A 14,840-nucleotide genomic window follows, 5' to 3' on the forward strand; every position below is an offset into this window, starting at 1 on the left:
GATGCTTAACCGACTGAGCCACAGGCACCCCCGTGGTGTTAGCATTTTGATAGATAATTTTTAAGTTTTATTTGTTTCCTCTCCATACATGCATCTGCATGTGTGTGTATATGAATGGATACATTTGGTTTTATTTCTGTTTTACAAAAATGGAATTGCTCTGTTTTTCATCCTACCCTCTTTTTTTTTTAACCGAAAGGAAAATTTTGCATAAACATCTCTCCATGTTTTTGAATCCTCTTCTACAACATCATTTTTAACGGCCTCATCTGAAAGTGGCTGCACCGTGGGGTAATTTAACTACTCACTGATTTTCAGATACTTAAGTTGCTTCCGGTGTTTTTTGTTCATATAAACAGGTCTCCCATGAACTCTGTGGTCACAGAATCTTTACACGTGTTTCTGTTTTTTTAGAATAAAGCTTTACAAGGGGAAAACTCTTGGCTGAATGGTGTGGGCATTCTTAAGACTTCCCGCATTTAACCGTTGGGTTAACCAGCCCTCCCACAACCAGTGGCTGTAGGAATCCGTCCGTTTCCCCAAACCCATGCTGCTACTCTGTATTGTGAATCTTGTGCCAGTCTTTCGACAGGTGAACAGTCATGTCTCATGGTCTTGCGATCATTCAGTTACTAGCAGTATCGAGCATTTATTTTTGTTCCTCTGTGTTTTTGGCCATTGGTATCCAGCCCCTTGTCAACTGCCTCTCCTCGGCCAAACCTCTCATGCATCACAAAAGCTCAGCTTTAATTAAGCTTGCTCAGAATCCTAAGCCCCATGAAGCCTTTCACAAAACCGGGCTTTTTCTACATACCACTTACCTCTGCTAAGCAGGGATGGACGGATTCAAGGACCAAAGGCTAAGAGACAACGCAGCCAGCATGCCATATACCATTCGGCCAGTAGAGGTAGCTGTTGCATCAACCAGCTCTCCAACCTTATCTGTGAGTTCAGCCTTTAAGGTAGAAAATAAATCAGTGCCTGCAGTATTTTTAACAACAGTATTTATTTAAAAAACACACACACAACAAACTCATGATTTTGTGGTTTTAAAAAAACTGCTTATTTTGTGCCCTCTTATGCTTGCATATAAAGCTCTCTGTGAATATTAGTAAGAGCCACTATATGAAATTTATTATTAATCATCTATTTTTAGGCACGAAGCTTTGCTGTATTATGTTTTAGCAGCAGAAACTGGAATTGAAGTGTCACAGACAAATTTAGCACACATCTGTGAGGAGAGGCCAGTAAGTAAATGTATTCTTCTCAGAATGGAAGCTCTAAGGTTAAGGATAATGAATTGGCTTGTAGGAAGGCAAAATCAGTCACTTGGCTGAAATATTAATGAATTCACTTTTTCTCCCCTTTCACCCCCTTAGGATCTGGCCAGGAGATATTTGAGCGTGAACTGTGTTTGGAGATACTATAATTTCTCTGTTTTTCAAATCGGTGCTCCTTCGTTTGGTATGTATAGAAAAATGGGTGCTAAGTTGAAGCGTTGGGAGCTTTTAGTCTTTAGTAACAGGGAACATCTAACAGCTCTGTGTGAAGTATGATATTTCTAAACAATTAGAAAAGAGTGTGAAAAATCTCTGCTGTTAAGATCATGAGGCTGCTGTCAGCCTCAAGCAATGCGCTTCTCCTTGTCCGTGGTCCACTGAATACTTGAACCTACCATTTCTTCAGAGTTGGTGAGAGGCCCAAAGAGAAAGTTGTTTTGGAGAGATTCTCTGGGCCAGTCGTTTGCTTTTTTTGCCCTCAGATGTATCCCTGTCTTCCTCTACTCTGCTCTGTGTAGTAGGGGGCTGATCCGCAGGAACTACAGTTCCCAGACTCCTTTGCCCCGGGTGCATCTGATTAGTTTTAGCCAACGGGAGTGCTGGTGAGAAGCCCAAGTATTTCTGCTCTTCTCTCTCTCTACTTTGGGCTGTGTCTCCAGCAATGGCCACCCGTTTATGGTTCCAGCTCCTGCCTGGCAATCCAGCCTCTGTGGTCTCAGCTGGCCTCCAGATCTAGGGATGCGAGTAGTTTCCTGCATTCCTGTTCTCTGGATTGTCGGTTGTTCCTCCATTTGCCTTTTCAGCTCTTCCAACACCCTGGCAACTAATCCTCAGTGTTGAAATCCATCTTTTGAACTACTTGACATAGATTCTATTTTTCTGACTAGACGTTGAATGATACATACGCTGTTAAACAAAACTTTTTCCGGAGGGAGAAAATAAAATATATGGCTTAAACAGAGTAAAGAAATACCCATCAGTCATCAAACCCAGGCAGCAAAATTTCAGATGTGAAATAAAGTGCCCAGAGCAATCTTGGCCGATTGGGCTGCAAAGTTGCAGACTGGGATTTTCACAGACCCATTTGGGACAGCTGCCTGGCAAAGCACAAAAATGTGCCTAGAAATGGTGATGCTCAGTACAAAAGCTTTTCTTTTTTTTCTTTTTTTTTCTTTTTTCTTTTCTTTTCCTTTCTTTTCTTTTCTTTTCTTTTCTTTTCTTTTCTTTTCTTTTCTTTTCTTTTCTTTTCTTTTCTCTTTTCTTCTTTTCCTTCCTGGCACACCAAGGAAACAATGATGTCATGTATTCACATTCCGGTAGGAAAAACTCTCTGTCACGCAACCGGGCCAACCATTGAAAATGTCGGTCTGAAATAAAACCACTTCACAAATGGGCCTGTGCTTTCTGTCCTGCAGCATATTTGAAAATGGGAGACCTTTACTACTATGGCCACCAAAACCAGTCACAAGACCTTGAGTTGTCTGTGCAGATGTACGCCCAAGCCGCATTGGATGGAGACTCACAGGTAAACAACAGAAACGAGCTCTTGGTGATGTCTGTTTGTGAGGTTGCAAGGCCTCAAGTCCTCACAAGCCGCCCCCCCCCCATCTTTATCTTCTTCCCAGTTCACAAAGTCATTCCTCATCCATTTTCATAGCTCTGTGAAGGCATGAACCGTAATGGTGAACATTTATTGAGCACCTACTGTGGTTCCCATACCATCGTCACAGCAGTCTCATCAAGGGGGGATCATTATAACCATTTCATTTAGAGGGTAAGACTGCAACAAGGTGATACATTGCTCAAGGCCAGGCAGGTAGCAGGTGAAGCAGTCCGATCCGAAACCCAGATCTTCTGGCTCCAAATCCAAGAATTCTTTCTTCCAGATCCCATCAAACTGACTCACTGCATAGAAGCTGAAGAAATTGGAAGTGTGGTCAAAATGACAAGTGGTTTGTTTATTTGGCTGGGCCACCGATTCGGTGATAGGAATTTGCTCTTGGTGACTTTTTTGGGGGGGAAACTTCTTATTTTGGAATGTTTTTACATTTATAGAGAAGTTTCAAACAAGAGTACGGAGAGTTGCTATATACCAATCATCCAGCTTCCCCTAATGTGAATATCTCGTATAACCACAATACCGTTCTCAATCTAAGAAGCCAGTGATGGTTCCGTACCATTCAGTCCACTTCAGGCTTTACCTGGATTTCACTTATTTTTTCACCAATGTCCTTCTTCTGTTCCAGGATCCCATCCAGGGCCCCACATTGCATTTATTTATCGTATTTCTTTAGTCTTCTTCAATGGGTAATAGTCACCCAGTCTTTCTTTGTCTCTCATGACCTTGATACTTATGAAGAACACTGGTTGGGTATTAGGTAGAGTGCGCCTCGATTGGGCTCTGTCTTCTGTTTCCTCATGAATAGAATGAAGTTCTGCATCTTGAGCAAGGAAAGCACAGAAGGGATGTGTCCTCAGTGTATCGTCTGAGACATATGTGGTGTCAGTGTATCTCATTACTAGTGAGGCTGATCTCAGTCACTTGGTTGAGGTGGTTTCTTCCGGGGTGCTCCCCGGTAAAGTTGGTATTTTTCTCTTTCTAATTTATATATATATATATATATATATATATATATATATATATATATCTTGGGGAGAGAGCTTGCAACTCTGCAAATATTCTGTTCCTCCTCAAATTTCTGTCCGCTAATCTCAGCATTCTTTAGTAGATCTTGCCCGCAACAGTGATTAATGTGGCTAATGTGCTAATGGTGATCCTCTGTTTGCCTCACTCCTTCGACATCTGCTAATCAGAATTCTCTTGTGAGGATCTCAGGGTCATTTTCACGATGGAAGCTGCAATAGTTGTTACCTTCTTATACACCAGTTTTCTGGTGTTGCGCTCTGGGGTCTGATTATAGAGAAAAAGCTGGAAACTTATGCCTTTCTTAATTTTTGCTTTGTGTTTTTAAAAGAGGTACTACATCAAGTGTTTCTCTCTCCCTCCTCCTCCTCCTCCTTCTCCTCCTCCTCCTCTTCCTCTCCTTCTTCTCCCCTTCCTCCTCCAACATCTTCTTCTTTTTATAGAGAGAGAGTGTGCGCAAACTGGGGAGAGGAAAGGAGAGAGAGAGAGAGAGAGAGAGAGAATCCCACGTGGGTTCCACATGCAGCATGGAGCCCAACATGGGGTTTGATCCCACAACCCTTGAATCATGACCTGAGCTGAAACCAAGAGTCAGACACTCAACCACCTGAGCCACCCAGGTGCTCCTGAGTGTTTCTTTATTTGGGTTAAAACCCCACATCTCTTGGGGCGCCTGGGTGGCGCAGTCGGTTAAGCGTCCGACTTCAGCCAGGTCACGATCTCGCGGTCTGTGAGTTCGAGCCCCGCGTCAGGCTCTGGGCTGACGGCTCGGAGCCCGGAGCCTGTTTCCGATTCTGTGTCTCCCTCTCTCTCTGCCCCTCCCCCGTTCATGCTCTGTCTCTCTCTGTCCCAAAAATAAATAAAAAACGTTGAAAAAAAAAAAAAAAAAACCCCACATCTCTATCACTTCATAGCTATTCATACACGGCAAGTCACTGAATCACTGAGTCTGTGTTTTCTCATTTGGAAGGTGGAGGTATTTACCTCATAGGTTATGAAGATGAAATGTTTAACGTAGGGGCACCTGGGTGGCTCAGTTGATTAAGCCTCTGACTTCGGCTCAGGTCATGATCTCGCAGTTCGTGGATTAGAGCCCCGCATGGGGCTCTGTGCTGACAGCTCAGAGCCTGGAGCCTGCTTTGGATTCTGCGTCTCCCTCTCTCTCTGTCCCTCCCTCGCTCGCACTCTGTCTCTCTCTCTGTGTCAAAAAGAAATAAACATTAAAAAAAATGTTTAATGTAAAGCACTGAGTGCAGCATTGAGTACACTCAATGGACATGATCTTTTCTATTATTATTTCTTCTGGAATGAACTAGGAGTTGGTGGTAAAAGGCCTCATTATAGAGCCAAACTCCCTTAGATGATGTCTGTTGTCACTCAAATTTAGGGGAGTTTTTTCCCCCAATTCTGATTTATGTTTTTGGAAAAACAATGTTATACAAACATTAAAAGATAGTTTTAAAGCAAAATAAAAATTAAGGTATGCAGCCACAGTTCCATGGCAGGGGCTTTACTCTGTCCTGTCTTCTTGTCCCCTTCTTACCCCGTCTCTCTGTAACGTTAGCAAGATTGCCCATGCCACTTAAAAACCCATCTCTTTTCACAAATTGTAGGAATGTGTGCATTTTATTGCGGAGTCTCTGTCATTATTAATTACTCTTAACCACCGCCCCATATTCTGTTGAGCTGAGCTGGTGAAACGTTTTTCTCGTGTGCTATTTTATTCATTGATTCGCCACATATTTATTCAGTCCCGCCATGTCTTAGACACTTCTTAGTGATGGGGACGTAAGAGAAAAAGATAGACAATATTCTTGCCTTCGTGGGATTGATCGTCTATTAAGGAAAACGTGGAGGCCATTTCCTGTGTGTTGCAATGCCACAGGGTGCTGTGGTGGACATTTTCATATTTCCATCTTTTGTCTCCACTTGAACAATTTCTTTATAATCTGAAGGCTAGTGTTGCTGAGGCAAACAGTCAAAATGGGTTCATGGTTACATAATAAGAGCATACTGTTGACTTGTTTTCTGAAAGGGTTTCTCAAGGAATACCTTAGCAAGCAGTGGTTGAGTGTAGGAAAGGAATTAAAATCTTGTCAGCACTGGATATGTTCACGACTTCATTTTTAATTATTCTAATTAAATAATTATGTTGATAACTTCCTTACTGTTTTACATTGCATTTATTTGATTACTAGTGGTGATGGACACTTTTACATATACTTTATGATCATTTACTCTTGATATTTATGTGAATTCTCTTCTCTTATTCTTTGCCTATTTATCTCTTGGATTTTTGATGCTGTTTTTTTTTTTTTTAATTTATGTCATAATTAGTTCTTTATACATTTGCCCGGTAGATAATGAACCTTAAGCTGTTACACTGCATACAAATATTCTCTAGTCTATTTTCCCATTTATTTTAATTTTGTTATTCTTCCAAGAGACATTAAAATTATATAAAGTGATTTTTTTTCTTTTTTTCTAATAGTTCAAGTTTTAAGAGTACCTTCCTTTTAGGGGCACCTGGGTGGCTTGCTCAGTTGAGTGTCTGACTCTTGATTTCAGCTCAGGTCATGACCCCAGGGTCATAGAATGGAGCCCCACATGGCGATTCTCTCTCTCTCTCTCTCTCTCTCTCTCTTTCTCTTTCTCTTTCTCTTTCTCTTTCTCTTTCTCTTTCTCCCTTTGCCCCTCTCCCCTTCTTGCACTCTCTCTCTCTTTTTAAAATAATAATAAAAAGAGTACCTTCCTTTTAAAGAATGGAGAGATAGTCTATATTCTGTTTGTGTGTGTGTGTGTGTGTGTGTGTGTGTTGTGTGTGCATCTTAAAGACACAACACTTTCATCTATTTAGGGCTTATTTAGCCACGTAGTGGAAGTTAAGATTTGAGATTTGGACCTCGTCTGCTTGCATTTGAATCCCAATTCATGCCCCTGTCTAGCTGTGTTACCTTGGGCAAGTTCCTTAACCTCTCTGCACCCCAGTTTTCTCACCTATAAAGTAGAGAAGATAATAGTACCTATCTCAGTTTGTTGTTATGAACATCAAGTATATATAAAACAGAACAATGTCTCACATATAATAGCACTAAGAAAAAGTTAGCTGGGGGCACCTGGGTGGCCTAATCAGTTAAGCGTCCGACTCTTGATTTCAGGTCAGGTCATGATCTCACGGTTCATGGATTTGAGCCCCATGTCGGGCTCTGCACTGGCAGCAGGGAGCCTGCTTGGGATCCTCTCTCTCTCTCTCTCTCTGCCCCTCCCCCCCCACTCTCTCAACCATTTTGTAAAAACTTTAAAAAATGAAAAGGAAAGAAAATGTTAGCCGCTGTTATTTTTATCATGATTATTGCACGGGATAGCAGTGAGAGGCTTAGTGTATACCACCTGTTGGGTGATTTTCATTGAGATCCTTATCAATGGCAACTGAAAGGAAAGGTTGAAGGGAGGATATAAGTCATTAAAACATGACCATGAATTCTTTGAACGGCCACAATCCAGTTCCATTCGTAAATCCCTAATGGTACGTTATCCATTGTTTTTCGTTTATTTCTTGGTCCGGCCACGTGCTCAGCTCATGATGGTCAGGGCTTCTCCTCCAGGCAGTGTGGTAGCCTCCATACTTTATGAAGCACCTCTACTGTCAGGCTCTTAACTCTGCTGGGTTTTTTAACTGCATCTGCACAGCCCAATGAAGCAGGTCCTACCTCTGAGGGTCAAGACCAAGGCATATAAGGAAGATGTAGGGAAATGTACTTGGGAGGAGCTGGGCCAAGAGGATCATGAGAGAAGGTTCTCCCCCCAGGCCTAAGAGAGCAGAGACAAACCCCTGTATCTGACTGTGTGCACGAGAGTTAGCCTGTCAGTCGGGAGTAGCACCCCCAGCCACCAAAGCATTCTGCTAGATTTCCGACATGCTGCTGGTGTCCCAGGGCATGATCTGTAAGTGATAGACATTGCCTTCAACTTGGTATTTTGGTTTGTTGATGATACAAGGGCACGTTTTCCAGTGAGTTCCGTCTTGAGAGAATGAGCAGGAAAGGACAGAGTCCCCTGGTTGACTGGCTTCTGGCAGATGGGACACAGCATTCCCTGAAAGCCTCCTGGTTCTCCTGCAAATAAATTTCTCAGATGCATATATTTAGGGAAACAATCCATCAATGAAGATGACAAAAACATCTGGCTTGAGGGACTGAAAAAAAAAATCTAGAGGTTGTAAAAGTTTACATTTGATGAAGGGCTTGTGTCTGGGGTTTTATTATAAGGAGTTGATGAGTTTGGTTTGTGGCTTGTTTTCAGGGATTTTTTAACCTGGCTCTGCTAATTGAGGAAGGTGCTATAATCCCACATCATATTTTGGATTTCTTGGAAATTGACCCAACTATCCATTCTAATAACATCTCCATCCTTCAGGAACTGTATGAAAGGTGAGTTCAGAGCCTCTTTAATACTGTGGAGTCTGGGTGGCGTTTACTTCTTGGTAAAAGTTAGGCTTTCTTTTATTATGTAATGGCAGCTGTTATATAAAGGGCTCAGGACTTGTTTCAATTAGAGAGCACTCAGCTGGACCCAAACAATTTCCCTGTCTGAAGCCTACCATACAGAATGTGCTTGATCTGAAGTCAAAGTGCGGACCAGGGTTTCCCATGAGGGTGGAAAGACTAACGTGTCCGATTAGACCACGCCTTGTTGCAAATAGAGAAGCAGTCCGACGTCCAGACTTCGGACAGGCGCTCGGACCGAAGTATTGCTCTGGCAGCTCGTTGCTTCAGGGTCCTCTTTGACCCATTAGCTTTTTTATTAAGGACAGGACTCCTTTTTCTGAGGTTTCTGCCAGGATCCTGGAATTTCAGGGCAGACCCCAAGCCCTTTAGAACTGGCTGCGTTTCTTTGTCTTGCATCTCAAGAGTGGCCCATGTGCCCAAAGCAGGAGGCGGGCGTGAGGGTCTGATAATGTGGGTCATAAGTAATGCCACCGAAGTTTGCCAGTACATCCGGATGCCCCGTGCTTTTTGTCCCGCAGGTGCTGGAGCCAAAGTAGCGAGGAGTCCTTCAGCCCCTGTTCCCTGGCCTGGCTTTACCTTCACCTGAGGCTCATCTGGGGTGCCGTCCTGCACTCCGCCCTGGTAGGCGCCATGTCCCCCGGCCCTGCCCACGGGGGTCCCTGCCTTTTGTCAGTCATCTGATTCATGCTTTGGATTTTGCAGATCTACTTTCTGGGAACCTTCTTGCTGTCTGTATTGATCGCCTGGACTGTGCAGTATTTCCAGTCTGTTTCAGGTAAAGATTTATAAGAAGCCAGGGCAATATAAAAACGTAGGGATTCCTTTCACCTACCAAGAAGATGACACTCTTCCTCCTCACGCCCTTGACTATGCTACTTCCTTTCATTAGGTTGGTCATTCGTAGGGTGGAGGTTTCCCCCAAGGTTATACTATAATCTCTGGCGGATGGAAGGTCCCAATTTTTGTTATATTTGTCAAAGTAAGCGAGGATTTTTTTTTTAAGTAAGAAGCTTAAGATACTGAACTAAAAGGTCTTCTCCCATTGAAAATACATCCACTATAGATACTCTGCGTCTGTTGCCTTAAATCCAGATCTGAAGCCCCCTCCAGTATGAATTCTTCATATTTATCCCAGTCAAGGAATCAGATGTGTGGGATGATAAACAAACACTCATGATGAATAAAAATACCCAGCCACATGGAGTCAGAAGGAGGGGCCGAAGAGGAATATGAAGTGAGCATTTAGGTTAGCGTGATTTCCACTGGTCACTGTTATTTGTCTGAGCTGGCGTAGGACCGTAGTTAAAGAGACGGACACCGCCTTGGCGTCTCTTTGGGCTTTGGAGTCCAAGCTTGGCTACTCATTAGCTGTGTGACTTATGGTGCGTTGGTTCACCTTCCTGATCTCCCAATTTCTCAACAATAAAATTAGGTTATAATAGTAGCGATTTCCCAGGGATGTCAGAAGGGTCCAGTGAAAAAAAATACGCATGACACTTACCAAAATGACTACTGTGCTTCATCTGAGCTGTTATATTTATCTGGCATATAAACCCTCTTGGTAAATGTGAGCTAGTACGTTCCTCTCCCCCATCAAACCGTAAGAGGAATCAGAGGCAGGATTTCGTGCATCATTTAGGATATCGCACACTTAGTAGGTGCTCAAATTTGCAAACCTCTGACCGTGGAGAATTATAATTTCCCGCCATCTTGGATGACCGCAGAAGGACAGAATGTCTCACAAAGACCAGGAGGGACATTTACAAATGGATAAATTAGGACTGGACATGGCATTTGAGCACTTGAGCATTTGCTCAACCATTATTCATGTAGCAGATAATGAAAAGCGAAAGGAGTGCATTCCACCACAGATTCGATGGTGGGAAGGAAGTCACTGTCGCGAGAGGCTAATGCAGAATCACTTCCCTCTGATTTACCTGAGGAGGTTAACAAGGAGCCATCAAAAGCCCATCCAGATTTGCTGCCCCGTTGTATGCCGGCTTATAAATTTTCCTCATGCAAATTCTGTCCCGTCCCTAAATTTGTTGCCAGGTAGAGCACATTTATTTTGCATCTTGTCAGTGTTTTCCATTTCAAATTATCTTTGTCAGTTTTACTCTGCAGAAATATTGTTATGATTATTACAAATGCAATTCCGTGAGAGGAGCTGAAAATTGTCTTTATGATTTTATGCCAGCTGGTAGCCATGAAAATTCATGGGCTGGTGGAATCGCTTTTATCAGAAGTTGTCTCTTTTTCCTGTCTTCCTGTCTTCATTATCAGTCTCTCCACATTCTCGCCTCCCTGTCCCTCCTGCCCTTTGATATTTTTTTCCCTTTGCTCTTTTACACGTGTTCTTCATTTATTTGCAAACTCTTTCACTTCCTGCGCGTACCTCCCTCCCTGTTGCTGGCCTTGGACGAGTCTGGATGGGCTCTTAAAGTTCATTTAATTCTACGCCCTTCATTTCACAGATGGACAGACTGAGGCCACGTAGACGAAGTGGTCTGCCCCAAATCACAAAACAAAGTCCAAGAAAGGACAGAGGGCAGCAGGATTTCACACTTTTTCAGACTCGCAATACAGGTGGCCCTTCAGCAACAGGGCGAGTGAGGGACACCGACCTACCCTGGGCTGAAATGCTGCAGAAAACTTTGACTCCTCCAAAACTTCGCTACTGCCTGCTGTTGACAGAAGCCTTACCAGTAACATAGTCAATTAACACATATCTTATATGTTATATATGTTATGTGCTGTATTCTTACATTAAAGTAAGTTAGAGAAAAGAAATTGTTATTCAGGAAATCATAAGGAAGAGAAAGTACTTCCATGGCGCTGTAGTGTATTTATTAAAAACAAACACAAACTTGTGTACGTGGGTCCATACAGTCCAAACCTGTGCTATTCAAGGGTCAACAGTATTTTAAAACAGTGGCTACGGTCATGTCTCTGACCTATTGTTGCCTTATATAAAAAATATTTTGTAGCACATTTTTTGGGTACCTTGAAATGAACGGTAATTAACTTGCCTCCAGACATATTTTTAAAAATAATACCCCACAGCAATATAAAGGAGAAATAAAAAGAAACCAATTATAATGCAATGATGCATATTTCACTATGTAAATTCTAGCCCCATACTTCTTTATTGTAATGTGCACATGAATCACCCAGGGATCTTGTTTAATGCAGATTCTTGAGTCAGTAGGTCCAGGGGTAGGATTCCACATTTCTGACAAGATTTCAGGTGATGTCCATGCTGCTGTTCCATGGGCCACACTTTGAGTAGTGAGGGCCTAGAAGTAAAAAAAAAAAAAAAGTCTCCACGTATTTCCAAAATGTGCCCCGAGTAGTACCTACTAGCCCTGTTAGAACTAGTGTGTCAGGAGTTAAAATATGTAGTCAATTATTTTCCTATTTTTAAGGTCCTCCCCATAAGTGCAAATTTGTCAATAACTTTGAAATAGGAAGGTACTCTGTCAGTGACTAGACAGTGGGGCAGGGGACGAATTGGCACACAGGAGCAGGGGGAGAAGACGGCTGAGAGGACAAAGCATCTGTCTCCCCAGTGACCCCGGGGCCGGAGGTCTCACGACCTGCCCGGTGGGAAGGGGGTGCCCTCCCGTAGAGGCTGGTGGCCAAGGTGTGGGGAAGCAGGCACAGGAATGAAGCCCGGGCACTGGCCGACAGCGAGGAGGGACCAGATTTGAAAGTCGGGAGCCTCCTTTAAGTAGCCTCGTGTAAGGATTGTGCTGTAAGTCAGGGATCTTTGTCATTTTGTGATTTGCATTTTTCCAGTTAGTTGTTTTTCAACATTAGTGATTTATGGTCAAACTTTTAAATTGAGCTGTCCATCCGTTTTTGCTTTCGGCTCCACTTACCTTCATTCCCCTCCTGAGTTTATGTGCTCTGTGATATATGGTCCACACTCTGCCGCCTTTGCCACACTAAATCGTCCCGCGTCCGGAAGGTTAGCAGTGTGGGACAGTAGCTAACCGCATGGGCTCGGCAGTCATGCGCTCGGATTCTGGCCCTGCCACTGACTTGTGTGACCTTGGGCAAGGGAGGGAGCCCATGCGCGCCTCGGTTTCCCTTTCTGTAAAATAGCAGAAATAGCGGTCCACCTACCTCCTGTTGCAGTTGAGGGAAGCCAACAGCCAGATAACACAACGTAAAGTGCTTAGAACTGAACAAGCGGTGGCTGTAGCTCCCCGAGGAGTAATATCCTCGGGGGTTTCCACCCTCAATTCAAGCTTGACCTCAGGTACTTACACATCGTGCTTTATCTCAGTAACAGACACAATTCCCAGAGCCCAGTGGGTTTTTCTACGTTGTTAGACTCTTTCTCAAACACAAAACGCTTTTTTAAAGTATCCAAAAGATATTGACCAGGCCATGAAGAGAGCCAGAGCGAGTACATGAAAAATATCGCACGTCTCTCGTTTCCTTGAACTTGATGTTGCCTCCCAGCTTGTGTTCTACCAAGTGGCTCAGTCTTTCTTAAGGCCAGCGCCCCCCAGGGTGGTGCAAGGGTCCCTGGGTCTTGGTCCACTCACACTGTCGCCAGTCTGATAGCTGAACACACGCTGCTGTGCGCCTACTCTGTCTCTCCAAGTCCACTGGCTTTGCAGCTTCTGGTCACCTAGGGGTCCCGCCGGCTTTGCTTCACCTTTTTCCTCCCCGGTCTTCCTTTCTGAAATTGCTGAAGGGGCAAGGCGAGGGCTTAGCGGCCAGTACAACCCACAGCCGGGGCTCAGCCACTTTCCCAGGCTCCAGACCCTCCTTCTCCCGCCTCCCTGGGTCTCCGAAGTGCTCCGCCTCTCCCCTGTCAGGGACGCCAAGCATAATTGCCTTAATGGACTCAGGCTTTTGAAAAAACAAAAAAATCCCCAAGCAAAGTATGTCTAGAGCCGTTTCCTTTTCTGCCCTGCTTGCAGTCCCCCCCTGAGACAGAGAAAGCATGGAGCCTGGCTGGCTGCCCAAAGGGAAGGGAAGGAGAGAACCGAGGGGCAAAACGGAAGGGACGATTTCAGAGACTCCTTCCTTACCAGTGTTACCGTGAACTTCAAGTCCCAGTAGAATGCGCAGTGTAGAGCAAGACATTTAGAACAAACTACCAGCTCCCAGGTGTGATGGGCTAACCTCTCGCTCCAATGTCATTCTACTCCAAACGTTCATGATTCAAGCCAACTCTTTCTTTCTGCCTACGTGGTTAGCCCGGTGTCTTTGCAAAAGAGTAAGATGATATGAACGAGATGAATGAAGTCATTTCTACTCTTCTGTCCTCTCCATTTCCAGTTAATGAGGTTGCTGCTAAAACTACAGTGAAATGTCACAAAGCAGTGCTCATGAAAAAAACTAGTAGCCTTAAAGTCAGAGCGACTTAATGGTGAGAATTCACTTTTCTTCGATCTCATTGCCCTTGGCACTGATCTAGTAGCTTTACTCATAAGAAATGTTTAAATGACATGAATTGTATACTTGTCCCAGGCCTCGCTAGATCTGGAGACCCAGGTGAAGCAGGCTATATCTTCTTCATAGCGTAAGATTTCCAGGTCTTGCCTGTTCCCACCCCCTCCTCGCCCCCCCACCCCCACCCCCCCCCTCCCCGCCCCGCCATCTTTGCAAACTTTATTTTACCATTTCAGGACAGGCTCAATATATTTTCTCCAGTTCTTCTTTCTTTCATGCTCCCATCTGGTCAACCAGCAAGCAGACATTTTTCCTACAATGGTCCACCACAGGGGTTGGCAGATTTTTTCCATAAAGGCCAAATAATAAGCATTTGGGGCTCTGAGGGCCATCTCAAGTACTCGACTTTCATTATACAGCCAAGGCAGCCAGCCATTGATGACACATGAAAACAAATGGGTATGGCTTGTTTCTGATAAAACTTTACCGAGGACATGAAAATTTGAATCTCATATGTCTTTCACATGTCATGAAATATTACTCCCCTCTTGATTTTTGCTCGATCACTGACAGTGGTAAAAATAATTCTTAGATTGCAAGCCATACAAAAACAGGCGGTGAGCCCCATCTGGCCTGTGGGTTGCAGAGTGTCAACCCCTGGGTCTACACCGCTCAGGGCCAGCTCCTGATTAGTCTCACTAATGTATAGAACATGGTCCCCCAAGCAGCAAGTGATACAGAAATCATTTCTATTTGGTGCTGGAATAGTCTCTGTAATATTTGAAACGGCACACTCATTTTCCTGGTTACCTTGATTCCAGCCCGGTAATCAACTTAGCACACGTTTCAGGTGAGCAGAGACGAAGAGACCACTTTAAAATTATGATGGGCTGTGGGGGGCTTGTCCAATGATTGCAAACCCCTGATGGTGGGGGGGGGAGGGGAGAGTTCTCGCATGGATAATAACAAATTTACTGTAGAAACATCGAGCACTTT

At 43.9% G+C, this 14,840-nt stretch overlaps 1 protein-coding gene and 1 long non-coding RNA gene across 11 annotated transcripts in view; one reads left to right on the plus strand and one right to left on the minus strand.

Annotated features, from left to right (window-relative positions):
* The window catches only part of LOC131507741 (uncharacterized), a 151,940-nt gene that overhangs the window by 94,580 nt on the left and 42,520 nt on the right, over positions 1–14,840 (minus strand). The gene's annotated exons all lie outside the window — the stretch shown is intronic.
* Positions 1–14,840, plus strand: part of SEL1L3 (SEL1L family member 3) — a 103,486-nt gene that overhangs the window by 84,861 nt on the left and 3,785 nt on the right. For 6 of the 10 annotated variants that reach the window (XM_058722924.1, XM_058722926.1, XM_058722925.1 and 3 more), the window contains 6 exons: positions 1,157–1,247; positions 1,380–1,464; positions 2,696–2,805; positions 8,227–8,354; positions 8,951–9,053; positions 9,135–9,207. In XM_058722924.1, coding sequence (XP_058578907.1) covers positions 1,157–1,247; positions 1,380–1,464; positions 2,696–2,805; positions 8,227–8,354; positions 8,951–9,053; positions 9,135–9,207 — 590 coding nt within the window. Of the gene's footprint in view, positions 1–689; positions 945–1,156; positions 1,248–1,379; positions 1,465–2,695; positions 2,806–8,226; positions 8,355–8,950; positions 9,054–9,134; positions 9,208–10,906; positions 11,560–14,840 lie in introns of those variants that run through there. The other 4 variants (XM_058722929.1, XM_058722933.1, XM_058722932.1 and 1 more) reach the window with 4 other exon arrangements.

Source organism: Neofelis nebulosa, chromosome 3, assembly GCF_028018385.1.
Source record: "Neofelis nebulosa isolate mNeoNeb1 chromosome 3, mNeoNeb1.pri, whole genome shotgun sequence".
NCBI classification, from domain to species: Eukaryota; Metazoa; Chordata; class Mammalia; order Carnivora; family Felidae; genus Neofelis; species Neofelis nebulosa.